The sequence below is a fragment of the Ptychodera flava genome, chromosome 5, assembly GCF_041260155.1.
Source record: "Ptychodera flava strain L36383 chromosome 5, AS_Pfla_20210202, whole genome shotgun sequence".
In the NCBI taxonomy this organism is placed as follows: domain Eukaryota; kingdom Metazoa; phylum Hemichordata; class Enteropneusta; family Ptychoderidae; genus Ptychodera; species Ptychodera flava.
Window position 1 is genome coordinate 29,241,749 of NC_091932.1, and position 27,964 is coordinate 29,269,712.

Sequence of the window (27,964 nt, forward strand, 5' to 3'; positions counted from 1 at the left end):
CAAGAAAAATAAAAATTTAGTTTCTCATCGTATTCATATTGCAAAAAGGATGCAGTGACACAGTTTTTAGTGCCCATAGATAAAGTCCAGGGGGCTTATAGATTGGGTCATGTCCGTCCGTGAGTCAATCCGTTCACACAGATGTCTCAGACACTTTGACAAAATGTCACGTGACCTTGGTGACCTTTGACCTTGAATATACATATTTGTCCGTAACTCAGTAACCACAAGTGCTAAACCTTTCGTATATGGTATGATAGGATACCCTATGACACCACATATTGTACCTCACATTAATTATTCACCTATCTAATTTTGAGCAAGCCAATAGACAAGGAGGTCTGATTTTTGGTATATATGGATAACTTAGCACTACAATTTTTTGACAAAGTGTCATGAGACCTTGGTGACCTTTGACCTCAAATATACATATTTGTCCATAACTCAGTAACCACAAGTGCTACACCCTTCATATTTGGTATAATGATGGGACACCTTATGACGCCACATATTGTACCTCATTAATTATGTGCATATCTAATTTTGAGTGAGCCAATAGAGCCAGAGGTCTGATTTTTGGTATGTAGGGATAACTTAGCAATACAATTTTTTACATGTCACGTGACCTCAAATATACATATTTGTGCAATAACTCAGTAACCACAAGTGCTACACTCTTCATATTTGGTATGATGGGATATGACGCCACATATTGTACCTCATTAATTATGCACCTATCTAATTTTGAGCGAGCCAATAGAGCTAGAGGTCTGATTTTTGGTATATAGGGATAACTTAGCAATACAATTTTTTTTGACAAAATGTCACGTAACTTTGGTGACCTTTGACCTCAAATATACATATTTGTCCATAACTCAGTAACCACAAGTGCTACACCCTTCATATTTGGTATGATGGGACACCTTATGACGCCACATATTGTACCTCATTAATTATGTGCATATCTAATTTTGAGCGAGCCAATAGACCTAGAGGTCTGATTTTTGGTATATAGGGATAACTTAGCAATACAATTTTTTTGACAAAGTGTCACATTACCTTGGTGACCTTTGACCTCAAATATACATATTTGTCCATAACCCAGTAACCACAAATGCTACATCCTTCATAGTTGGTATGATGGGACACCTTATGACGCCACATATTGTACCTCATTAATTATGTGCATATCTAATTTTGAGCGAGCCAATAGACCTAGAGGTATGATTTTTGGTATTTAGGGATAGACTAAAGGATAGACATTGTTTGACAAAATGTCATGTGACCTCGATAACCTTTTACCTAAAATACACGATTATGTCAATAAATAAGTAATCACAAGTGCTATGTCCTTTATATTTAGTAGGATGGGAGACCTTATGACAACACATGCTTTACCTCATTAATTATGTACATATATAATTGTGGGCAAGCCAATAGAGCTTGAGGTCTGAATTTTGGCATATATGGATTAATTAGCAATACAATTTTTTTTTCAAAATGTCACGTGACCTTGATGACCTTTGACCTTGATTATGCATATATATATGCATAACTCAGTAACCACAAATTCTTTACGCTTCAATTTTGATAGGATAATAGACCTTAAGATGTAACATCTTGTACCTCATTTATTATGCGCATATGTATTTCTTGGCTGGCCAATACAGCTAGAGGTCTGATCTTTTTTCCCGATTTAGAACCATAACTTAGACATGCCTCTTGTTTCAAATTGGGATCAATGACATAGTCCTATGTGCCCATTCATCTGAACATATATACTCCAGTGATACTTGTTAATGACCACATTTCCCTGCCCCATCAAGACTAATACTCCTATTACAAGTGGGGACTATGTCATTGTCAATGACTTGTTCTACATAATTCTTTAGAAATCTTAACCATAGAAATGGTAAATTCAGGTAGTGATTAAGACACTAGTAACTCAACGACGACGGTCCAATAATTTTATAGATATTTCTTTTGAAAGTCTTCCTCCCCTTGAATACGTAATTTATCACCTATCTCCGACGTTAACCTTTGAACTCATTTCCATAAGTACCCATTGATGTTTGACGTCGTCAGTTTGTGGCCATTCCGCGTCATCGATATTGCCAGAGAAACTGACTGATTAGAGCAACTGCGACCACTGCGCATCATATCTGCATCGATGCTTCTGCGCCTCGAAAGTGAAACAGTTTTGCTAAAACTTTCCTCAATGAAACTTCCGACCATTCCCTCACCGAAACAAGAATAAAAATCAGGGGTCACCGTGCAAAATTTGGTACAAGGGAGACAAATTTCCTAAGATTTCCTGATATTTGAAATTCAAAATGGCCGCCATCCCTGTGTTAATTCAATGTAGAAAAAATGACATTATTTTTCGATTTTCGGAAAACTAATACGGTCAAAACTTTGCTTTCAAAAAGAGCTTTAAAATGATCCCCCAAAACCGGTAGATCAGAAGAGAATTGATATAATTTTAAAACCCGAAGTTCTGTCCCAAAGGCGCGTTCTATCTTAAGGAGACTCTGCTTTACAAAATAACAACAAAGAACACTACATATTTGCGTTGGCAAGAAACAATGTCACGTTTAGGAGCAATATAAATTCCGACCACAAACTTTACTCAGACTATACCTTGTCCGAAGCTGATAACAACGATCGCTTATATTCAAAGACGTACAAAATCTCCAACAAACAAGAACAGTCAAAAAGCAATTATCTTGTCAGGAGAAGTGGTGTTCAACCTCGGATACTCTGTCTAACTATCTGGAAAATTTGTATAGCGCCTAGTATCCAAAGTTAAACAATGCTCAGTGGCGCGTAGAGTTACAATGTAAATGCTCTCTGGAAGGCGTAAGTTTTTGAGCGTCTTTTGAAAATTTTGACATTAGGAGAGGTTTTTATAGAGATAGTTATCAATTAATGCTCAGGAAGTCAAGGGGAATAAAAAATACATGAAAACTTCTGGCCTTCATTTTTCAGTCTCCATTGTACCGTTGACGGTTAACTGCGAGGTTTTATGGTCGGTTTATCAGATTGTCCCGCGCTCACATTGACACAACATCCAATGTAGGTCGACAACAGCGATTCGATGATAGAGTGCAATGGAGTAGGTACACCAGTTAAGAAGGGCAGATTTTAACTTCGTAAGGAAAACTATACTCGTAACCTAGTATATATTTCTATTGGTTTCAACCAGGAGTACAGGAATACTCTTTTCAAGCGATTTTATGATGAAATGTCACCATGCTGAGCCATACGATTCTTTTCTTATTGTGATTTGCGGTGACGCCATACCCATGACCAAAGGTCTCTTTCGAATGACGCTATATCAAAAGCTGGTAAAACCAAAGTCAAAAATTATTTAACGGAAAATTACTTGCTAGATGCTGTCTAATCTCGTAAAAATTGCGTTGTTAAATTATTGCTAATATTTGAAAAATACCAGAGAGGTCAACGCGAACCTATGTCCTCGACATTGAATTTAAACGTTTGCTCGTTCTACGCTGAGGGAAGGCTTCTCTCTCTCTCTCTCTCTCTCTCTCTCTCTCTCTCTCTCTCTCTCTCTCTCTCTCTCTCTCTCTCTCCATACAGAAATCATAACTGAAAGTTCCTGGATAGCGCTCCAATTCACTGAAAAATTTAAATATGTAAAAAGTGGCGAAAAGAAAGAGAAAAGCTCCTGGTGAAATTTTAATTGTCTGAACAGAACTTCGAAATGTGGAATTTTGAGTATCTAAATAATTTTAAAATGTGAGTATTCTAGATTACCTTAATTCCTTTCCCCACAGTGCTTCGGCGAAATCTTATCGTTTTCGATAGCAAGGTTGAAAGAGGTGAATGACTGAAATATTGCCTGGCATATTTTGACCTGCAAGATGTAAATCATCCAGCTTTCTGTTGCAGACTACATTTCATTCGCGGCAATACAGGCACATACGATCCAAACGCGCGAAATCTATGATAAGAATGCAAGGGCAGCATATAGACGTCTGGTTTCTGAAAGCGTGGCGTTTCCATACTGACAGATTCGTATTGATGCGGTTCTCAGGTCAACCCGACGGCCTGGAGAAAAACGCGATTTCACATGATGTTTTCAAGTCGTTGTTCTCCGTTGAAGTGTGCTCTGGTGCGCTCAGGTAGCATGCTATACAAATATTGCACCACTTGAAAGTCGTCAACTTCTATATACCAGGGTAAATCATGTTGACAACTTCTGACAGGTTCTCGGCATAAGTAATGCAGTAAAACAGAAAATGATTGATAAATGGGAATATTTCGTCTATAAGTCCTCATACTGACCAATGTTGGGACAGGTTACTCTTATCTTTTATTTTTATATAGACATAAGTTTTTTTGCGAAGCTGACCATAGCCCCCAAAAGACGCCCAAGTTTAGAATGAATCCATAACTACCATACTGTTTCTTGCCGGTCAGTATGAAAGGCAAGAGCAAGCATCAAAATTAATCCCCTGAAAATTATGATATTTTGAAACTCACCGAAGCCATGGCAGCCGTAGTAAAATCGATACAGAATCCTGGTAGTCACGGATCGGCCGAACTTTGCGGGTTCCAGTTGGCTATTGAAGACTGTTCAACAGCTAGAAACTCTGCGATTATATCTTATCGACCGAGTCACCCTAAACAAAGTTCACAGTGTAGGGCGCGCATGAATCAGGATGATAAAAAAGATCCCACACTTTTCAGTTCGGTTTGCCTAAAATATCCCCTCTTTCGTCTAGAGCTGTGGTTGAAGTTTGCTTGGGTATTTGCATATGAATGCACCAAATTACCTCAAAGTTAATTAAGAAGTGGGTTTTCGAATTAAATAACCACATCTTTATTAGTCTCATTTTTGTGATGATGTTGTTTAGTCTCGTGGTTTGTCTTACTCTTTTTCCGTCTTGTTCAGTATGCAAATCGCCATGAGCTGTTGAGTTCCACCGATTTATCGCACCTGCTGCCTTCGGAGGTTTCAGCATCTGCCTTCGTTTTACTCTGGGAGGCCTGTCATCCCCACACACGTGCTCGGCATGGTACAATCATTTGGAAATCATAAAATCTATACGATAAGTATCGCGGGACTCACACGCTTGCACGACCGACAAGTGAGTGGCGGCGATCAGTCTGGGTCGACCGGAGAGTACGTGGCAGAATTTCAAGATAAGCATTCACAGCTTGGCAATACTTAATAAAAAGTCTATTCCTACCTCTATACTGTGGGCAAATGAACTCTCTACTGCGTGTGTAAAATGCATTTAATATGTCTTGTCTACCTATAGAGAGACATATTCGACAGAGAATGTAATTAAAGGGATGAACTCGTCGGAACTGCGCCTGAGCGACTTCTTGTTTGCAATGTATTTCAAGCAAGATATCAAGATGTATCCACGTCAGCATAGTTGTAACATCTACGATTTGAATTATGACCTACGTCTTTATCGTGTAACTTTCATCAATCACCAACGTATTGTGGATACAGAGTTTGCATTGGTCGTGGGGCCCAGAACACATTTGGACGTAGTTTCGAGGACCCATTTGATGGTCATGCTTGACTTTTCAGACATGGGTCGCGAATCTAACCTGACGAAGATACACATCGCTAGGACGAAGGAGGGACCTGCAGGTAAACCACTCTACATTTTGTAAATTCAAAGAAAATAAAATTCACAATATTTGTTTCCCATGTTCGTAAAAGAGGCAGACGATATAAGTACAGACCGTTTAAAAAATATTGTTCATACGACGTGTCAGAAATTGGAGAACGGAGAAACCGAAGAAAGTGCCGAAGGGAGACCGTGACCGCTTGGAGCGTTTCTAAAGCCGAAGCCAAAATGGGTCTTTGTAAGCTGTGGGAACTACTGCTACGTATACAAGGACCAAAGACAGCTGTGTAATTATTTGCTAAGATCATATAAAAAACTCAGACAAATGCAATTTCTACGTACTTGAAGAAACAGCTAAGTATTGTGAGTACACCAAGATGAAGAGCAATTCTATAAAATTCTGCTGCAGCAATGTTGTGAAATTCTGGAAAATAATTTTGTAACCACAGAAGAGGGTACTGTGTGACTTGAATCCTAAAAACGCGCCCTTTAACAGATTATAATATTTTATCTTGCTATCTGCCGTCTACCCCCCTCTCCGCCGACCATCCCCGGCCTGGGAGAATATCCATGTCTTTCCGAGGATCGCATATCAGTCCAATTCTACTATTATATAGTATTCCAAAAAAAAGCGTTTTCAAAAATTATCATAATATTACATGACACTTCTCAGGCGTCCTGGCCGACAGCCGTCGGCTTCATATCTGAAACGGTAACTCCAGCTCTGCTTCCCTTTGGAAAAATTCCCACCATAATCATGGATTGCGCCACGGCTCTTTGCATTGACACTGGGTTATTAAGCTCGATACTTAGTTTAGACGGTGGCATATTAAACCAAAAATTATTTACACCACTCACAATAAAGGAAATGTTGCCATCTGCTCTCGAGAGTGGGTCAGCTAAATATTTTGAAACTAAACAATCTTATGGATGAGATGGGAAGTTAGTCATGGCGAATTTTACATCTTTTGAAACTTTCTGCTAATTTTATGTAGATCTCTTGTGACCAGCATTCCAAGATCTGACTGACTTTTCCCATGGTAGCGCCGGGTAGAACTTTTATCATAACATAATGGCGTTTGTACATTCTCTCATTTTTCAGACTAAAACACTAAGTAAACCATGCGTCGAATTTCGTGATGTCGGAATCTTCAAAGGGCCCAAAATAATTTGTCTATTGTCTTTCCAGATAAACTTTTCACCTTTTTTCAAGTATCCTAGATACACTGAACTGGTTCATGTAAATACGTAAGGGGGACGACACATTAATCATTAAAAGTTGTTAAAGCAAAATGTATTGATGAGTTTTGTATCAGCTAGAACGCGACTCGGGGCAGATATTCGGACTCTCGAATTTCTACAATCTTTTTCTGATCTACCACTTGTTGGGGCTCATTTAAAAGCTCTTGGAAAAAGAAAAACTCTAACCGTCTGGATTTTTTTCGAAAATCCAAAATTTATTCCTTCCTCTCCCCCCACCTAGAGTTAACACAGGAATGGCAGCAATTTGGAAATTCGAACAATGCAAAATGTTTGGTAAATTTGTTTCCCTAGTCCCAAACTTTGCACGGTGGTGTACCCCGATTTTCATTGTTGATTTGGCAAGAGAATGGTTCAAAGTTTCATCGAGGAAAGTTTGAGCAAAGGTTTAGGTCTTTAACTTTCGAGACGTATTACCCCCACTCAATTATCAGATTTATCTAATATAAATATTATTTACTTGATGAGATATTCAATGGAAAACAAAAGAATGACAAACTGTTAATGGGCTATTGACACATTTGCTAATGCGAGAACCTGGGATTGAGAAGGGCGCCTTTAAGTGTGCACACCTTATAATAACGACTCATCAGTGTTCATGAATATTCATGAACCATGAAAGTGCCCTGTATGAGAGTGTACAAGGCGCAAAAAGCTTGCTACCCGTCTGGGCAGCAAAATACTCCGCCTGCAGATAAGCAGTGACAACAATTTATATAATTATTCAAGTCATAAATCCACTTTATCCGTCTGAAATTCCGGAAATATTAAAGTTATTTCAATTTAATACATCATTATTTTTTCATGGATTTCTGATCCAATCACGCATTTTTTTTACACATGGTAGAAATATAAGAACTATTCTATTCCAAATCTATCGTGCGTATGAATCGAAACGAGCATTGTACTGACTTAGTTTGATAATTACATAATTTATCCATATAATGTGAAAACGGATCGTCAAAACATGAATACATGTATATCCTTGCATAATTTGGCATAGCAAGTTTATGCTCGCGGTTCCGTACACAAAGATTAGGCGGGTTTCGAGCGTTGTCGAATTAATCTTCCCACATTTCCGTGGCTAGGTAATTTTTGAGAGCGATGGATTTTTCCTGTGGCAGATCTGGCAGAATATGTAAGTCTGTGATAATTTCAATGTCCCGGATATTGGCAAGCTGGGTCTGCAGGTATCGGTCCACGCTCTACGGGGAGAAAAAGATGATCAGAATGTATACATTGTTGAAAATAAGAATATAGATTGGAAAGAAATTGATGCATCATACAACTTTGTTCAGTCAATAGCAATACTGAATGTACTTGTATTCAGATGTAGATTGTCGCTTATGTATATGTTTAACGCTCCACACTGAAAGACAGTGAAATTTTAAACTAAGATTTACCTGGCATGTTCTTATCCCAAAGTTAGAAATTATGAACGAAATCACGTCCAAGTTTTCTGCGCACATTCCAATGCTCTCTTCTCCTTGGCAACGGACGACAGTTACGAAAAAGTGTGTCGGAATGACGAGATCACCATACATGGTCCTGATTAGAAATCAGTCATATGAGAGAGAGAGAGAGAGAGAGAGAGAGAGAGAGAGAGAAGAGAGAGAGAGAGAGAGAGAGAGAGAGAGAGAGAGAGAGAGAGAGAGAGAGAGTTACCTGGCATGTTCTTATCCCAAAGTTAGAAATTATGAACGAAATCACGTCCAAGTTTTCTGCGCACATTCCAATGCTCTCTTCTCCTTGGCAACGGACGACAGTTACGAAAAAGTGTGTCGGAATGACGAGATCACCATACATGGTCCTGATTAGAAATCAGTCATATGAGAGAGAGAGAGAGAGAGAGAGACAGAGAGAGAGACAGAGAGACAGAGAGACAGAGAGAGAGAGAGCGAGAGAGCGAGAGAGAGAGACAAACAGACAGACAGACAGACAGACAGATAGATAGACAGAGACAGAGAGAGACAGACAAACAGAGACAGAGATAAACAGACAGACATAAAGAGAGAGATATATATCATGTAAAGCTGTGTGACGACTCTATGGAAGCAGACACCTAATAAGACGATTGTATAAAGGTATACAGTCACCTATAATCTAAATATGCCCATATGTGGTCAGTGGCGCGTTCTTTGGTATCAAAATACCCATGTGAGGGCGCTGTTTTTAACAAGCGGCTACCCGCAAAAAATCTGTGATTGGTTAGATTTTCTCTTTCCATGGTAACTGTGCCAAAATTGGATCAGGTGACAGTATACCTTTAAAATCCTTTAATCACAGTGTCACTGTGGATGCTCACCCTTCCTTTTCTAGAACATCATTCGCATCCCTCAGACTGTCGTAATTGTAATCGAATATTGGGCCCGAAATGACGTGTACCCCATCATATTTGTCTGCCCAAGCTATGAGCTTGTTTTCCATTTCATTCCAAAGCCCTGTAAAACCACGAAGGAAGCAATACAAAAGACATCATTAGTATTGACAAAATTTCCTGCAAAATATAAGAACAGAAAACATTATAAAATAATGTCAGCATGTTTTCGGTACGTCAGTTTTAACCGAGTCATTGTGAGACAGTTCTGCCATCTCTAAAATAAGTTTAGTCTTCAAAACAACCTGTGGCAAATTGCTCCATCTGCGGTACCATGTTCGATGAAATTAGCGCATCCATCTGGTCTTCTACAGTTCTGCCAAGCCCTGAAAACAACAATGCAAAACGTGTTGTTTGTTTCGTGATGCAATCCAAAGGCAGCCAGTGAAGGTACAGCAATGGCCATGATGAAAGCATCGCAATCACTGTCGCTGTGCCAACCCCAAAACTGGAGCAGAAGGTTGATCGGGTAGTTTTATTGACTAAACTGTAAGACATATCTGATGGCAGGCATTCTGGAGCTTGAATCTGCACATTGGCAGGAGAGATGTTACCCCTAGGAATCTGAATTAAAACATAAATAAATTGAATTTTACATAAACGATATCCCTTGCAGCAGCGTTACAGCCGACGATATTAGACTAACTAAGCTTCTGATTATTCAAAAGAATTTTAACAGTCGTGATTACATTTGTAAGAACAAATTTTGATGCTATATCTAAATCTAGCGATCTGTGAACATCATATAAATTTCAAGGGCAATGACTAATCCTGAAGGCCCAGGGCTTAGGTGCTTTATCTGAATTATTTGAATGCAACCTGATCAAATCTGTAAAAGTTTCAAAGAGGACAAAGTCCCTACACTGTTAATGTGAAAGAGAACTAATGCCGCAAAAACAGCAAGTAAATCTTAATGGTACAGTGTCCCATTAGAAGTGAACCCTATTGCATATATTTGTTGCTAACTCAAGGTTTATTATTTTTAATTTTTTTCCCAAAATTTTCTGGTTTTAGTGTCATCTACAGTTACTTGTTCTACTCCCAAAAGCTACATGTAGCTAGGATACTATGAACTAAAATTAAGATCGGCAACTGCAGTATTCAAGGAAATATTAAAGACATTTCAATCATTGATGAGACACGAAAGCTGATGACGTCAACATCGACTGGCAATGACGACTCACCTGGGGGATACAGAAACGATTTCGTGACGTTGTCGGAAGCTGCTGATATGTAGTCATCACAATCTTGCGCACGGTCACTTGGCAAGCGGACGTCGGTACGAACGCAGTCCTTGGGAGGTGATAAGCGATTTCTCTCCGTCTAAAATACAAGCATGTCCGGGAGAAGGTGATGCAAACGTGGTTTATTCCATGAGTTATTCCAATACCTCTGCTTTGGCAGACGTCCGCGTACAGTAAGACGTATTGCTTTTGACAAACATAATAAGCAGACAAATGAAATGAAAAAAAAAACCAAAAAAAACAACAAAAACAATTCGCGTTTAGCCCTAACGCTCAAAATGTAGCTCTTCAAATATGCTACCTTGCTTTTCCAAAGCAAGGCTATATTCCTTATCCATAACTACCCGCATATTCGACATTATATCCCTGGTTTACAACAATCACGTTACACTAGTACTCTCTACAAAAGGTCCAATATTGTCCTTTGTCGACGTGTAAATGTATATAAAAAGCTGCAAACACTGATTTCCCTGAAAACTTCCAGTCAAATAACATCGCGGATTACTTCCAAAAATACTGGAAGTAATAAAACCAATTTTTATGGTACATGATCTAGTCTGAAGTGATTCCATTTGCATGTATTTAAGCAATAATGCACCCCCTCCAGGCCCATAATGGACGAAAGCAAACTTTGCACGACATAATGTACGAGGCGAAGCCGAGTACATTATGGAGTGCAAAGTTTGCTTGAGTCCATTATGGGCCGGGAAGGTGTGCATTATTGCTATTATGTTATAGTTTTGGCAATGCCAGTGAATTTGTAGTTGTAGAAAACGAATAAAAAAGGAAATTTAAACTGAGTTTGAAGCCAGTGAGCGTCCTGACTCTGCACACATCACATGCACTCCACAGTGCACTGAACTGAACACTCACGTTCAGCACAAAAAATGACCAACACTTTCACGGTTCAATTTCGAATTGAAAAACGATATATTTCGAAGGAAATGAAAAGGAACTGCATCCCTACCGTCTACATAAAACTTGAAACATCACCTTTAAATATCATGCCATTCAAAAAGCCGACACGGTGAAATGCCAGAGATGAAGAAAACGGAATATTCATGCATCGACATCAGCATGATCAGCGAGCTGCATGCCATGGTATCAGCTGATCAATACGATCATTATTATGTCGCTAGTAGTACAGCATTCATTGCAAACGATATCAACAGAGTTCAACATTGTTATTCTAATGTTTATATTTCAATAATAATGGTGTATATAAATTTAATTTTCGATGGCTTCTTGAGAAGAGCTATTTTATTACGGCGAACGAGAAAACTTGACGTAAACGGGTGCTTGAAAGGTACAGTTTACAAACATACTGGAGGGTTTCCGTACCGTCGCGATATCGAGAACAAGGCAAGGTAAAACCACAGACAAGGAGAAAAAAACGATGAATGAAAGTTGTCTCCGATTACAGTCAGTGCATCAGAATAAGGTGGCCGAGATGTTAGATCAACGGAGAGTCCACGGTCGTCATGATTGTTGGTAGTAGCTGACCTTGGACCGAGACTTTGAATGGCTCCGTAGTAATTTCCGTAGACACTTCCGGTCAAGGTTGATGACAGCAAGCTGCCGTTGTTGGCCCGTTTACGGCTGGTTCGAGTAGCCTTTCACGCTTGCATAGTTTACATGGCCACTGACATACATAATATGCCATGTGTCAAACCCAGTATCGTCTAGGAGTTTGCAAACGTACTGAGATCTGTTTCAACTATAAGGCAACGAAGCGAACCATGTTGTAAACAAACGTAGTAGTACAACCAGCGTATCGGACGGGGACTGCATATGCTGAGCGCCAGCCAGACAGACGACAAGTGCATGCGTGAGGACTCAAAAAATGTGATAAATCGTACAATAAGACATTATTATCAATATTGTGCACCATTATCAAGATTTATAGTTTTGTGTATTACATGGTTTATCCGATATTTTCCCTCCTTTGAAATGCGCAGTCCTTTTTTCGTTTTCAAAAGAAAAACTTGCTCGCTGTGGGACCGCAATGCTAAATAATGGAATACATTATCAGTAATAATGTATGGATGTGACGTCACAAAATTCACTGGTATTGACAAAGCTATAATATAATAGTTGGTAACTTAAGGTTTAATATGTGAAGCTACCTTTTCTGATTTTTTTTTCAAAATTTTCGGTTTTTAATGTCAACTGGAGTTACTTGTTCTACTCCAAGAAGCTAGGCTAGCTTAGATACATAGTTACTGTATTATCTTGTTAACTCCGCCTATACATGTGTAAACCGAATCGTTAATGTTGACAGGAGAATTCTGGTCCGGACTAGAATTCAAACGGAAAGAACAACCGTACACTTTACTTATACAGATGCTGTGTTGACAAGCTAAATAGTGTATGTATTAAAGGTAAACTGTCACCTGTTCCGATTTTGCCACAGTTACCATGGAAAGAGAAAATCTAACCAATCACAGATTTAACGCGGGTGGCCTCTTTTTAAAAACAACGCCCTCACATTGGCATTTTGAATACGCAAGAACTCCCTTTTAACCATATATGGGCATATTTAGATTACAGGTGACTGTATTATTACCTTTAACATGCTTTCAGAACGAGGACTTGCAATGAACATACAAAATACCGAAAAACTGATCAAATAGTTAAATAATTTTCAACTTGGCGACAACTTTCAAAAGTGATCGTTGAGTAATGATCAACATTGAATTTATGTGTTTACACAGTAAAGCTGCTCTCTCTCTCTCTCTCTCTCTCTCTCTCTCTCTCTCTCTCTCTGAGTTTTGTTCGCTTCTTTACAAAGAGCATTGTACTTACCTGTTTGTCTATAGTGTAAGATACCCACATTGGCATTTTCAGGTTGTGATTGTACCCTGTGACGTAGTTCTTCTGCGTCAGAACACAGTGTGACAACGTTATATTGTACTTCACCAGAGGGCGCCCGAAGGGTGCATTGGACTCAATCGATGCTTCGACTGAATTTGAAAGACACTTAATAAATGCATGCGTATTTTTGAATCTTTCAGTTCTGATTTAGCTGCAGATCGAGCCTTTAACATTAGAAATGACAGGGTTGGATAGTGCCATTGCTTATAAATGAGTAGCAATGTCTTGCAGCTGACAAGTACGCCGTTTGGCTCAACAGAAACACATCCGTGGAGGAATGAATAGACTGACAAACTGACTGACAAACAAACACGGTTTAATTTGTTTGCACTTGCAAGCAAAAGATGATTGACTGTCCGGTAATTTATGCAAATAAAAGAAGATTTACTTTTTTATGCTCTATTGTTTCACCTTTATCGCTGAAATAACAAAGTTTACGACGATATGAGCTTCGTGAAAAAAATTGACAATATTCTCATTGAGTTTATCACTATATTGTTTATGAATTTTCACAATATGTTCACCTTCTGATGATGTCAATCTCAGCTGCTCGTCGAATTCTTCGACCGTCTTCTCCGTATGGTCCTGTCGAATTGAAATACCACTATTCGTTCATCAACCTTGAACTGGACAATTTGTATTCCCTACATTTCTATCAACCAACGTACCTCACAAGCGATATTACAAACAAATTAGAATAATTAAATAAATTAATCAACCGTAATCAACCGTTCGTGAAAGTTATATCAACAGTTAAAATCAATTTGACTCTACTATTCTCCAAGTCTGTGTAAATTAAATTTTTCGAAAGACTGCATGGTGTCGAATTAAAAAGTAAAAATAAATTGTATGGAATACCGTTTCGGACCAGCGACTCCCTAGTGGTCTAGTGGCTAGGATATGTGGCTTTCACCCACAAGGCCCGGGTTCGATTCCCGGCTAGGGAAGTATTTTATTTATTTAAGGTGACTTGTGTCATTTATATAAATGCAGTGATCCATCATTTTTTGATAAAATTGTCCCCTATTCTGTTTCGAGTTCGCTATTGGCTAATTCACTAGAGAAACGTACATGGGACGGACGCAAATATGTACATACTATACTCTCTTACTGTTAAATAGGCTTTGATAGGTAAAGTCTTAAAAGTGTACTTGATTTTCTTGACGAACGATTATAATGATGTGTAAATTGACCGAATTAGAAAAAACTAGTTTCAGTTACTCCTTGATTGGTCTGTGCTGATATTTTATAGATGAGAAATTTATCAATCGCTACAGTTACTTTATTTACGCAGCTTACCTTGATAGATTCACAGGTACAGTTCGACATATCCATCTCAATTCTCCGATGATAGTCTGCTGGAAACGGACAATCATTTGGCGCCGAGCTGTCTGTCTTGTCCGGTTCTTCAATCGGTATTGGATTCCGTAAGATGTGGTTAAGACTCCCCCTAGTGCCGTTGTTTGGAGCCGCTTCTACACCCAGAATATCTGTTGGGACGAGAGCCTTGATTTTAACACCTTAGGTTGGTTTTATCTTGTGAACGACACATTCACTTCATTTCCCGCCAAAATGAAAGACGAAATTACTCTTCCCAGTAGTTTGACGAACAAAGCTGGACTTTTGACTTACCAGTCATCAGTGAATAGAGCTCCGTGGCAAGAAATGTGTCCACTGTCAGATTTTGTTTAAAAGACGGACCATGCGCCATGAAGAGAGCCTGTCATTGAGAAACATACGACGAATTAATGTGAAGGAATTGATGGAAACACAACGTCTAAAGCAAAGAAAAGATAAAAAGCATCCGTTGGGCATGCTCAAATGTGGTAATGCGGAAAAAATTGAAAAAAATTGGCACTATGCACAAAACTTAGGCAAAGTCCATAAGAAAATGGAAGTTCCAAATCTTATCATTCGTTGACACAATAGAGCAAGATTTTGCTATGCTTGTGTGACATGCCCAAATGAAAACAGAAAAATACTCGGTATAGTTTAAGGTTGATCACGCCTCGAAATGGAATGACTTAAACTTGCGTAAGGAAACTTTAAATAATTCCCTTTCGAAATAAAGAATAAAAACAGGGCTCGTAGGGTTAGAACTTATTCTAGAGGGACAAATTACCCACTATTTCTCGACTATTGAAATTCAAAATGGCCGACATCTCCATGTTAAATCTATTAAATTTTAAATTTCAACAAAAGAAAGCCTTCAAAATGAGCCCCTACTACATGTAGTATTGGATAAAAGAAGTATTGAAAAAGTTTGAGAGACTCAGTCCGAGTTTCTGTTCTCGAGGCGCACTACCTTTATACTCTTGTTAGACTTGTTATATCAAAGCTAGAGGAAAGGCATTAGTGTATCAAATTTCTTACCCCCATAGTCATATCTTTATTATCATAACCATGTGTACCACCGGTACAATACCTTTCTTGGTATGATGAGTCATTGCGCCTACAAACGAGAACATGTACAAGCAAGTACAAAACAATACAATATTTTAAATGCTCATGTAAAATTCCTTGCTCAAGACACTGAATGACTACACTACTGTATATAACCGAACACTAACCATAACTAAAAAGCTACACTTTTAACGTGATAAAACACGTGCATGTTGATATGTTTAGACTTGATACGATGATATATACATCAACTGTCTAACCTTTTGTTTAAACGAGCAGTGACATAAGCCAAGTGCTCTTTTAAGTGGCAAAAGTAATAATAAGGCTCAAGCTGTTTTTTTGTTTATGCACAATCTTACTTCCGCATTATTTAACTGCAATTTTTGTTGACGCCATTTTTTTATCCGGAACTATTTGCAGCGGTTGTGTGACGCTGATCATCAATTGGTCTGTTTGTCTGTCTGTCCGTCTGTCTGTCTGTCTGTCTGTCTGTCCAGCTTTTTTGTTTGTTTAATTCTTTTCACGGAAAAATCGAATTCATCTGTCAGTCCGATATCAGACATTCCTGAAGTGTGATATCATGCACTTACAAGGAGATGGTCCAGCCATCATCAGCTACAACGACGATGTCTTCAATCCGTCTGTTGTTGGCGTAGTGCCAGTTTTTAGGCATCTCCCATTTCACGTAAGGGGTCACATGATCTCGTTTGCACTGAAAATAAAGCGGTTATAATATTCACATACATAGATGCATAGATAGATATATAGATAGACAGATAGACAGATAGATAGATAGATAAATAGATAGATAGATAGATAGATAGATACATAGATAGATAGATAGATAGATAGATAGATAGATAGATAGATAGATAGATAGATAGATAGATAGATAGATAGATAGATAGATAGATAGATAGATAGATAGATAGATAGATAGATAGATAGATAGATAGATAGATAGGTAGATAGATAGATAGAACATACATACATACATACATACATACATACATACATACATACATACATACATACATACATACATAAGTATGTGCACTACGCACGTACATGTGTACATATATCGTGTATACAGGCAAAACAAACGTACATAGCAGCCTTCAAATCATACCTGCATTTCGTCAACAACTTCGACTGGTTCTTTTATCTTCGCTATAAATAAGGAAAAGCAATATTAGTAAAAAGAAATCAAAAAGAAATACAAACAACTCTAGGCTTAGGCGAACAACTAACAGCTGAAAAAATTCATCTACCTTATTACTATATCAGAAATGTTTACATATTGTACATACCGTTCGATCTTGGGTCCAGTCGGGTAACAGCTCCAAGCCTATAGAAGTAGTCGTAGGTATCGATGTACTGTATAGGAAAATTAGAGACAGTTTATATGTCTTACGTTGCAAGCACCACGAAATCGTCTTAATATTTTCAGAAACTGGCCAACAATCCAGACTATAAGTATAGTGTTTAACACGTACGAGTGGTCTCGACAAAACGGATTGCACATTGTGCCATGGTCCCTCTATGTTGTGCTGACATGGCTACTTTACACGTAATGATTTTTTTCTTCAATATTCATCCTTGTTATGTATGTGGTTCAGTGCTGTCATCTTTGATGTTGTTGTGATAAATTTACCGCCACGCTGACGAGAGAAACAGTTCCTGTGTTGTGACAAACCTATGGTGATGGCGTGCTCATCGAAGTATTAAAGGGGAAATTGTTTTTGAGTGTACAAACTTCTTATCAAGTTCTCTACGCTGTTACTGATAGAGGAACATAAATGAAGGAGTACAAACTACCTGAACTTACATCGTGCATGAAGAACACTCTATCACAGCTTATTTCTGTCATACCATGGTCAGCTAAGACTATCAAATCAACGCAGTGGTGTAGTCCAGATTTGACAAGACCATCCATTAAGTCACCTACAGTATTGTCAACTCTATTCAGAACAGCATTTATCTAATGCAAGCAAGATTAAACAAACGAGTTATCTCGATTATAATGAAATATATGTATTCTTTGTCATGTTCCGCTATTGTAGGTCAAAAAGACGTTACTGTAAAAATGTTGTATATTATAGAGATGTGCTGTACATGAAAGCCAATGGCCTGTAGTACTAAATAAAATATCATACCATGCCGTATTATATATTATTACATGCCTAGGTGTGAGTGAAAATCAATGCATTAATTTGAATAGGAAACACCCGGGGAGTTGTCATGTATTCAGGTAATAACATTTCGTGAAGCCTTCGCGTTAAACCTCCATGTTCTGTTTCTAATTCTGTTGAGCCGAGATAGACGATGGAGGAAATAACAGTATAAAAGTCACAGTGTGTTGTGCTTTATGTATAGGATAAAGCCCGAGTACGAGGGCTCTTCTGGTATATAAAGTCCAACCCAATGATAAAATGTCGAGGCCGCAGGCCGAGACATTTTATCGTAGGGTTGGACTTTATATACCAGAAGAGCCCGAGTACGAGGATTTTATCCGACTTAAAAACTATCGCCCCTAACTGATATATTTCCGTTTTCAATGTGTTTACGTCAACCGTCCCCTTTGTCAATGTAACATGTTTAGGATATGAATTAAAACTTTTATTTGTGAAATAGCCTTCCAATGTAATGGAACATCCTATAAATGCCCTGGGGCACATTATATAAATGCCCTAGGGCACAGCAGATTTTGTGTTGCAGCTGGTTTCCGCTGTGTTACCAAATTTGAATATTAAAACGTACCAGATGTCTTCAGAATAAGACATGTTCACTTTTGATTGGACAGTACTTTACTACGGCGCTGTCATTCGTTTCTGGAATTTGGTGACCAAGGCTTTATGAGTAAATAAAACACCCTGAATTGAGCACTCTGATTGGTCAATCAACAGTAGATAGTTTTTAAACAAACTATACATCTTTCCTAGAATATATTAATAACAATCCAATACAACACATGAAAATAAACTGATGTTTGGAAAGCGGGGTTACTGAAAGGAACTTGAAATATTTAAAATGAGCGTCGTCCATTTTTTCGACAGGAGCAATGACTAGAAACAATTTTTGACCCCGGAAAGCCTGGTGACATGCTTCGTCATCTTATGCCGTGCGTCTTTTAACGAGGCATTGTTCGCCTTGGTAATAAAGTGCGGCATCATATGTTATAAGGTTATTTTTAAACAGAATATCATGAATTATGCCAAGGTACATGGTACAAAGGGTAGTATTATGTACGGGGATGTAACCCGGGTATTTTGTTTATTGCACTACAGTCATTATTATACATCCCTTTTAGAGTGGACTTATATGGGGTATGGTGTTTTCGGAATGCCCTGTACTTGCGCGGGTCATGCGAGCGCTCACCGAGCGGCACGCATCCAGGGCGTCAGACTAGCCTGCTCAGTGAGCAAAGTATGATTCAATATCTGGGATTATTTCAAATCAATACAGCCTTTGAGTATTGTCCGTAAATTTTTTTTCCGATAATCTGCTGATCGTATCAGGGTTTACCGTTTTCTTATATTGCTGCTGTTAGGGTAATAAAATAGAGACGGACGTACCAAAAGTTATTAGTGAACACGGCGTCACTGCTATGACCAATATACCGTCCCGTGGGTAGCCTAAGGCATATACGAGTATCTATTATCCGATTACTTACACTAGCTATTGCCTACAATGCGGTGCTGTCTTTTGCTATTTCGTGCCGCTTACATGTACTTACGTCATCCGAAAAAGGACCGCTGATGTGTCCTTCAGTATCTGGCTCATCGAAATACAGCGTGATTAAACTCGGTCTGGGAGAGAACAAATCGTTCAGACATACCATCACAATTACTTTAATCATCATGTTTTTCTGAAACCCCAAATGTAAGCTTATATATTATTTTCTCCTGCTCTCAGTTCTGCTTTTCTATCGGTAATAATTTATTCCGTCAGTGGTACTAAATTTATTGTTACAGTTCAAATTTATTGACGTTTGAAGTACTGCAACGCCTTTACAACCTGTATTTAGAGACAGTGTTCCTGGATTTATGTCACTTTGTTCTTGTTAAAATTCATGCTTTCATCTGAACTAACTTGCACTTTGATAAGTTGATTAAACTTGAAAAATTGAAACAGTGTAGACAATAGCAGATACGCTACAATGACAGTTGAGCGAAGAAATACGCAGGCGTACATGGCAGTATTAACAGAATAACAGGCTCAAAATGGAACGATAGTATTGAGTGTGACCTTTTGTCTTCGGGCATTGTTATCCAGCTGAGCACAGTATCGACTCTCTGTTCGTATGTAGTGTCTCTGTAACGACACAAACAAAACACCCAACGATTAGAATGCCAAGGAATATTTATGTATTTGTATTCTAGTATAGATACACGACAAAGTTATTGAACAGTTTTTTGCCTTTCACAAAATTCATGTTGACTTGATAAACTGATGTTCCTGTCAATATAAAGTGAGTTACACTGAGATGTACGGTGACCCAAAACTACCTATTCTCCGCATTTAAAGTCTGCGTCGCATTCAATTGTTTTTCTCTCACATATGTCTCCGCATTCAAAGTCTGCGTCGCATTCAATTGTTTTTCTCTCACATATGTCTCCGCATTCAAAGTCTGCGTCGCATTCAATTGTTTTTCTCTCACATATGTCTCCGCATTTAAAGTCTGCGTCGCATTCAATTGTTTTTCTCTCACATATGTCTCCGCATTCAAAGTCTGCGTCGCATTCAATTGTTTTTCTCTCACATATGTCTCCGCATTCAAAGTCTGCGTCGCATTCAATTGTTTTTCTCTCACATATGTCTCCGCATTCAAAGTCTGCGTCGCATTCAATTGTTTTTCTCCTAGATGGGTCACAGGCGGCCCAAACACTATCAATAAGCTTATTATTGAGTTTTTCTCAGTTTTCTCTATCAGTTCTTCTCTGTTTCTTCACGCTCTGACTGATCGTAATAAATAAAAAGAAATTACTTTATAGCCTAACCTAGCCTCTTGACTCTTTATTTTACACCCCATTACAAGGACGTTTATCTCTCATATACACAAATCTTGTAATTAATTAGTCAACATGACTAATTATGTTAATCCGTGGAGTTATCAGGGATTTTATAGGTTAGTCAACATCGCGAAAGATTCCAATGTTGACCAACCTTGATAAGTCCACGGATTAGCATAATAAGTCGTGTTGACTAATTAATTAGAAGATGTGTATATGAGAGATAAACATCCTTGTAATGGGGTGTAAAATAAATAAAGAGTCAAGAGGCTAGGTTAGGCTATATAGTCATTTATTTTATTTACTACGATCAGTCAGAGCATGAAGAAAAGGAGAGGGACTGACAGTGACAGAGAAAACTTCGAAAAACTCAAAATAAGCTTTATTCATAGTGATTGGGCCGCCTGTGGATGGCCGTCGCGGTCAATGATTTTGTCACCAACACATGAAGGCGCTGGCAAGTTTTGGTGAGCGTGACCCTCGCTCCATGACCAATGATTGCATCCGGAAAAAGTATCACTTTTTTAGTGTTCGTGATCGCGAAAAGCTCATTTTTGAAGGTAAGTGACAAAGGTATTCATTGTATTGTAAGCTTATGGGGTTAATGATCTAGCCAAGGGGGTACGCTGCTCACCAGTATATCGGTCCCACATGAGCGTCTAAATGTAACTTAACGGCAGCCCGTCCCACAACTGCCAATACATCCAGGCCTAGACGGAGATCATTAACCCCATAAGCTTACAATACAATAAATAACTTTGTCACTTAATTTCGAAATCAATGAGCTTTACGCGATCACGAACACTGAAAGAGTGATACTTTTTTCCGGATGCAATCATGGGTCATAGAGCGAGGGTCACGCTCAAGATAACTTGCCAGCGCCCTCATGTGTTGGTGACAAATCACTGACTGCGACGCCCATTTAGGAAAGAAACAATTGAATGCGACGCAGACTTTGAATGCGGAGACATATGTGAGAGAGAAACAATTAAATGCGACGCAGACTTTTAATGCGGAGACATATGTGGGAGAGAAACAATTGAATGCGACGCAGACTTTGAATGCGGAGACATATGTGAGAGAAAAACATTTGATTGCGACGCAGACTTTGAATGCGGACACATATGTGAGAGAAAAACAATTGAATGCGACGCAGACTTTGAATGCGGAGACATATGTGAGAGAAAAACAATTGAATGCGATGCAGACTTTGAATGCGGAGACATATGTGAGAGAAAAAAAATTGAATGCGACGCAGACTTTGAATGCGGAGACATATGTGAGAGAAAAAAAATTAAATGCGACGCAGACTTTGAATGCGGAGACATAAAACTGTGTGAGAGAATAAAAATTTAATGCGACGCAGACTTTAAATGCGGAGACATATGTGAGAGAAAAAACATTGCATGCGACGCAGACTTTGAATGCGGAGACATAAAATTATGTTAGAGAAAAAAAATTGAATGCGACGCAGACTTCGAATGCGGAGACATAAAACTGTGTGAGAGAATAAAAATTTAATGCGACGCAGACTTTAAATGCGGAGACATATGTGAGAGAAAAAACATTGCATGCGACGCAGACTTTAAATGCGGAGAACTGGTAGTTTTGGGCCACCGTAGAGATGATTTAAATACACTATCCACCCATCCATCCATCCATCCGTCCGTCCGTCCATCCATCCATCCATCTATCTATCTATCTATCTATCTATCTATCTATCTATCTATCTATCTATCTATCTATCTATCTATCTATCTATCTATCTATCTATCTATCTATCTATCTTTCTTTCTTTCTTTCTTTCTTTCTTTCTATAGTTCGAGATCACCCGATCAGTTCGTAAGCTTATTTAGAACGTGGAGATTTTGTTTACATGATGAAGAGGTTGTTATTCAAATTGTCATGACTTACCCGTCATAGCTGAAATAATACGTTGGTCTAACTCCTGAAAGAAAGGGGGCACAAGAATCATGAGGCCTAAAACTTAATACAATTCCGTTACCATCTTCAGGTCATTGTTGTTGCAGTTGGTGATGATGATGATGATGATGATGATGATGATGATGATGATGATGATGTTTGTCAGTAGTAGCGATGATGATGGCGATGGTGGTGGTGGTGGTTGTGTTGAGGGCTTGTGATTACAGGCTCAATGATGAGAGTAACGACGCCAGTTGGCATTGTTGCATCACAGCAAAACAACCGCAATGAGCGAAGTTACTTGCTTTCTGAACATAAATAACTATACAGACAACATCAGTAAACTGTCCGTAGGAAAGCATCGGCGATTATTTAAGTAGCACCGTATGACTAGACAAGTTGGTGCAACAGCAGTACTCTTAGACCCTTTAGTTCTGTTGGTACTTTTGGCAGTCAATCAGCATTTTGATAAAGTCACTTTTCTGGTCATAAATATGTCACAATATAATTATTTATAGCTACATCAATAGACGCACAACTGAATTATGTGCAGACTTATCTTTTCGGCCTCTGCTGCGAACTAGTGGGACCGGAGAGATTTAGGTTAACAGGTCAAGTTCAATAAAATACAACAGTGTGATAACTTCTGCAACTTTCGATTGAAAAGTCTGTGGAGGCGAATGTACATATATGAAGGGATTACTTACAAAGGCAACTTGACTTACCGGCAATCTCTACATCAGAACCTGTCCAAAAATAGCTGGCTGAACGAAGTCCTTGCTTCTCCGCGGTGACCCATATCTGTCAAACACAAAGTAGTAAGTGTAAAAATGTTAAACAGCGTGACCCACTACGTAGAGTTTCTAAAAAACAAACTGAACGTGGATATTGATTTACTGTTGGCAAACGGTAAGCTGCCCTGAGCCTCGCGTTGCAAAGGTGGAAGAGCGGCTGTTGAACTCACAGGTTCCCCACCCCACCACCGAGACTTCTTCGCCTCACTGTTTCCATAGCTAAACACTGTCCTGAACACTGGGTCGTACATGTTGTTCGCGATGATACCGTGGGATTCTGGGAACAACCCCTGCATAAGAAAGGTACAGTTAGTTTCGGTTATAAAGTTATGTTCTTTAATAGAAAAAAAACAAAAGGAACATTTTTTCTAAAAGAATTACCCCTGTATACTGTTATAATCGGAACAAGAATGTAACTCGACTTACTATTGGTAACTTAACAAAATTATATTTAAGTAGAAGGGGGTACTCAGAGTAGATGATAGCTTCTTGTCTATTGCCTTCTTGAGTTGAAATTTACTGTGTTTTTGTATGGGTGATTACTCACCGTTGCTATGGAGTAATGGTTTGGAAAGGTATAAGTCGGAAAAACCGGTCGCATGTACGGTGCGTGCACTCCGCAGTTAGCTGAAATTATAAGAAACAGTGCAGTCAGTGGCTTGAAGGCAAAGAATCGTTTCACAAAGTGTGAAAATAGGTGCCGGTACATTTAACTCTATTATCACTTAGTTTTCTCAAAATACTTTCTTCCTTTCCAAATTTTCTAGATTACCCGCGTTCTATGCTTTGCATTATAAAGCGGCTCCTTTTTTTGCTCACGTGTTTACACACGTGGGCATATGTCGCAGCGATGTCTGTCTGTCTGTCTGTCTGTCTGTCTGTCCGTCTGTGTGTCTGTCTGTCTGTCTGTCTGTCTGTCTGTCTGTCTGTCTGTTGGTCCATTATCTCAAAAACGGCTCATCAGATCAGTATCAAATCTGGTACATATATTCAGTTAGCAAATGGCAAGAACTGATTAGTTTTTGGTGGGTCTGGCTTGCATACTTTTTGCTCATTTGCATAATTAATAATTTTAGAAAAAATCGATATATATTAAAAACAACTACACAAAATTTGATGAGATTTGCTACAAATGTTGATCACACCAAGATATATCAGCAGTGGGAACCATTAAGGGTGACATGAAAGATAAATGCTAATTTGCATATTTAATGAACTTTCCTAACTAGGGATATATGTCTGATTTGACTTGATCAAAATTAACCAAACTTGGTATGTATATTAAAGATACTATGATTTAACATTATTGAAAGTCATTAAGCGTTTTAATTTCAGTCAATTCCTAATTTGCATATTTCATGAACTTTGTTAATTAGGAATATATATTTCAAATGACTGGACCAAAGTTGATGAAACTTGCTACATGTATTGAAGCCGCTATGATACAACATTTTTGAAAGTCATTAAACATTTTTACTTCAGCCAATTCCGAATTTGCATATTTAATGAACTTTCCCAATTAGGGATATATATCTGAATTACCTTGATTGTAATTGTTGAAACTTACTATATACATCAAAGATACTGTGATATAACATTATTGAAAGTCAAAAGACATTTTTACTTCAGCCAAAACCTAATTTTAATATTAAATGAATTTTCATAATTAGGTATATTTAACTTAATGGACTTGATCAAAATTGATGAAACTTACAATGTATATTAAAGACTCTATAATTCAATATTATTGAAAGTCATCAAGCATTTTCTCTTCAGCCAATTCCTAATTTGCATATTTAATGAACTTTTCTAATTAGAGATATAGGTCTGAATTGACTTGACCAAAGTTGACAAAATTTGCTACACATATTGCAGATACCATGATACAACATTACTGACAATCACTAAGCATTTTTACTAAAGCCACTTCCTAATTTACATATTTAATTTGCTTATTAGGGATATATACCGGGATTTACTTGATCAAAGTTGGCAAAACATGCTATGTACATTGATGATTATACCAGGTACTAGATCAAAACAATATCGAAAGTCATTTCACGTTTTCATGTCAGCTTATTTATAATTTGCATATCTAATGAGCTTTCACAGCTCGGCATATATGGCTTGAAGGACTTGGCCAACGGTAATTACACTTGCTAGATAAAGTGGTGATACAATAAGAGCAGTAAAATTACATTTCAGCTAATTACATATTTGTATACTTCATGACCTTTTAGAATTAATCGGCGGTGATTATTGTTCATTATGTTGATCATAATAATTTCAATGAAGTTGCAAACATGTGGCAAAGGTTCAAATTTACACATAACTTCAATATATAATGAAACACGTGAGCATTTACAGTTCATATCTGGTTATTATATATTCAACATGAATGACCCCAGCAAGCGATGTAACAAATGCTGATTCCTACAGTGAAACAAAAAAATTAATCATACCTATCTTTGCGATATTCGGAGTGAAATTTCTGATCAGGTAGTCTGCACGAAAACCATCAAGGGATAGAAGAACTAGAGGGCGCTTTTCGTACCTGCAAATACAGCAGTGAAAGTCAAGAATTAAAACCACTGAAATGAGATACTAGACAGTATATCCGCTATTTCCCCATCAAAGGGTCAACAGGTATATTGTCGCTCATTCTCTTTCAGCCTTAAAAACGGATAAGGAAAAGTAATTTTGTCAATAGAAATGACTCGTGAATGACCATGAATATTTAGTCATCACTTTTGCATGGATCTGTCGTCATGATTGAGTCAAAAATTCAATCCCCTGAAGTCCTCCAGTCCCCCCTCCCCAACTGTTTTTGTGTGTACGCAGCCTTGCTCTAAATCATTCGCAAGATCGTCCATAGATTTTGGTAATTTCCAGGACGACCATTGCCGCCGATGATAGCATTTTATGTTAATAATGGCACAGAAGAAAACAAAATAAACTTACCCAGCTGGACACTGGGGTTCTCCATATTCGTTGCAAGGTACGTCCAACCACGAATTGTAGCTCGGTTGCGGTTGACTTGACGGTGTAGTCCTAGGTTTTCCGATTGTTGGTTTTGCTGTGTTAATGCAAATGTAAACAAAGAACTGCTGATGACAAACTCTTCGCTTATGATGTTTGCAATCTCTACGCTCTTGCTTGCACACTGCCAAAAGTCTTTTAAGTGCATATTTATTCTCCCTTCATTTTGATTTCAAAAAAATAGTCGTCCTCAAGAAAAGACATTACCCGTGCAGCTGTCCTTCTCTCATGCTACATGCGTGATCTAATGGACGAATGCTGTCTCTCACCGCCCCGGAATCATTTTGCCTGTCTGTCTATCTATCTATCTATGTGTTTGTCTACCCATCTATCTGTCTGGATGGCATGCAGGCTGTTTGTCTCTCTTGACTTTTAGTTTTGTTGTTGAGGACTGTCAGCCAGTCTTTTTATCTAATAATCTAATACCTACCTTTCTGCTTATCTATCATACTAGCATCTATCCTTCTTTCTCTACCTACCTACTAACCCCCTTTCTCTCTCTCTCTCTCTCTCTCTCTCTCTCTCTCTCTCTCTCTCTCTCTTTCTCTCTCTCAGATTATCTATTTGTAAGTATGCTCGTGCGTTTGTCGCACACTGTTTCTCTAATAAATATTTATTACTATTTCTGAACAATGATTGTCAGACTAACCTGTAGGCTGAGGTAGGGGAGCCGCCCGGCCATCGTCAGACGTTTCACGATAGAAGATCGCGTACCCCAGGGCAACGCCGATGCCCATGGACAAGATAATGAGGAGTACCTGGAGAGTGATGAGAATATCCACCCATCAATTCATTATTAAGTATGTTACTAACTTTTTGTATAACAGCGTCTACCTTGAAAGTGCCATGTATCTGTTACAATGAAAAATTCACCAGTGGTTGCTTATTTACCTATGAAAAATTTATTAATTTATTTTTTGTAATCTATTTACTTACTATTAGTTACTATTCATGCTTGTTAGTTTGTTTGTCTGTCTTATTTGGTTGTACATAGATGTGCTTTACATTTAACAAATACATTGCAAATATTAGAGGCTAGATGTACCGTTCTGGCTTTACTACAGGTCTTCAGCTGCCAATGTTTCTAGAGAAGCTACACAAAAACTTCACAAAAATATTTCAAAAAGACGAACTAAAACCAAACTTACAACGACGATAATGACACGTTTGTTCACCGCTTTCTACAAAAAACAAACATATGTAAGATAACATTAGACAAATTTAATAACAAAACATGATTCGTGATAAATGAGTGACGCGTAAGTGTACTGTACAAGGCTAAGGTAGATATTTTGGACGAATAACGCCCTACAGTTGAAAACCATACGCATAGTACAGTGGGTCGAAAGCCGAGTTGACATAAAAGTATCGCCATTCATCACTCCGATGTGCTGTTGCGAGAAGTAAGGCATCCCAAATCCAGTCC

General features: G+C 38.3%; 2 protein-coding genes and 1 non-coding gene across 5 annotated transcripts in view; 1 reads left to right on the forward strand and 2 right to left on the reverse strand.

The window, feature by feature from the left end:
• LOC139133454 (ectonucleotide pyrophosphatase/phosphodiesterase family member 3-like) overlaps nt 1-4,598 on the reverse strand; it is a 34,207-nt gene extending 29,609 nt beyond the window's left edge. The window contains exon 1 of the mRNA XM_070700062.1: nt 4,507-4,598. Within this exon, the coding sequence (XP_070556163.1) occupies nt 4,507-4,515 (9 nt within the window). The 5' untranslated portion in view covers nt 4,516-4,598. The remainder of the gene's footprint in view (nt 1-4,506) is intronic.
• A 3,033-nt stretch (nt 4,599-7,631) lies between these two features.
• The window catches only part of LOC139133453 (venom phosphodiesterase CdcPDE-like), a 32,964-nt gene continuing 12,631 nt past the window's right edge, over nt 7,632-27,964 (reverse strand). The window contains exons 3-26 of one of the 3 annotated variants that reach the window (XM_070700058.1): nt 27,687-27,719; nt 27,188-27,296; nt 26,461-26,575; nt 25,962-26,053; nt 24,047-24,126; nt 23,670-23,789; nt 23,431-23,506; nt 22,697-22,730; nt 20,019-20,084; nt 19,507-19,579; nt 17,599-17,751; nt 17,081-17,147; nt 16,900-16,940; nt 16,361-16,482; nt 15,741-15,819; nt 15,000-15,087; nt 14,667-14,857; nt 13,892-13,952; nt 13,299-13,456; nt 10,434-10,572; nt 9,495-9,575; nt 9,178-9,313; nt 8,276-8,682; nt 7,632-8,077 (exon numbers count right to left, since the gene is read on the reverse strand). In XM_070700058.1, the coding sequence (XP_070556159.1) occupies nt 8,436-8,682; nt 9,178-9,313; nt 9,495-9,575; nt 10,434-10,572; nt 13,299-13,456; nt 13,892-13,952; nt 14,667-14,857; nt 15,000-15,087; nt 15,741-15,819; nt 16,361-16,482; nt 16,900-16,940; nt 17,081-17,147; nt 17,599-17,751; nt 19,507-19,579; nt 20,019-20,084; nt 22,697-22,730; nt 23,431-23,506; nt 23,670-23,789; nt 24,047-24,126; nt 25,962-26,053; nt 26,461-26,575; nt 27,188-27,296; nt 27,687-27,719 (2,361 nt within the window). In that variant the 3' untranslated portion in view covers nt 7,632-8,077; nt 8,276-8,435. Of the gene's footprint in view, nt 8,078-8,275; nt 8,683-9,177; nt 9,314-9,494; nt 9,576-10,433; nt 10,573-13,298; nt 13,457-13,891; nt 13,994-14,666; nt 14,858-14,999; nt 15,088-15,740; nt 15,820-16,360; nt 16,483-16,899; nt 16,941-17,080; nt 17,148-17,598; nt 17,752-19,506; nt 19,580-20,018; nt 20,085-22,696; nt 22,731-23,430; nt 23,507-23,669; nt 23,790-24,046; nt 24,127-25,961; nt 26,054-26,460; nt 26,576-27,187; nt 27,297-27,686; nt 27,720-27,964 lie in introns of those variants that run through there. The other 2 variants (XM_070700060.1, XM_070700059.1) reach the window with 2 other exon arrangements.
• On the forward strand, nt 14,243-14,314 carry Trnae-uuc (transfer RNA glutamic acid (anticodon UUC)). Its single transcript has one exon. It is a non-coding gene; the product is annotated as a tRNA-Glu (tRNA).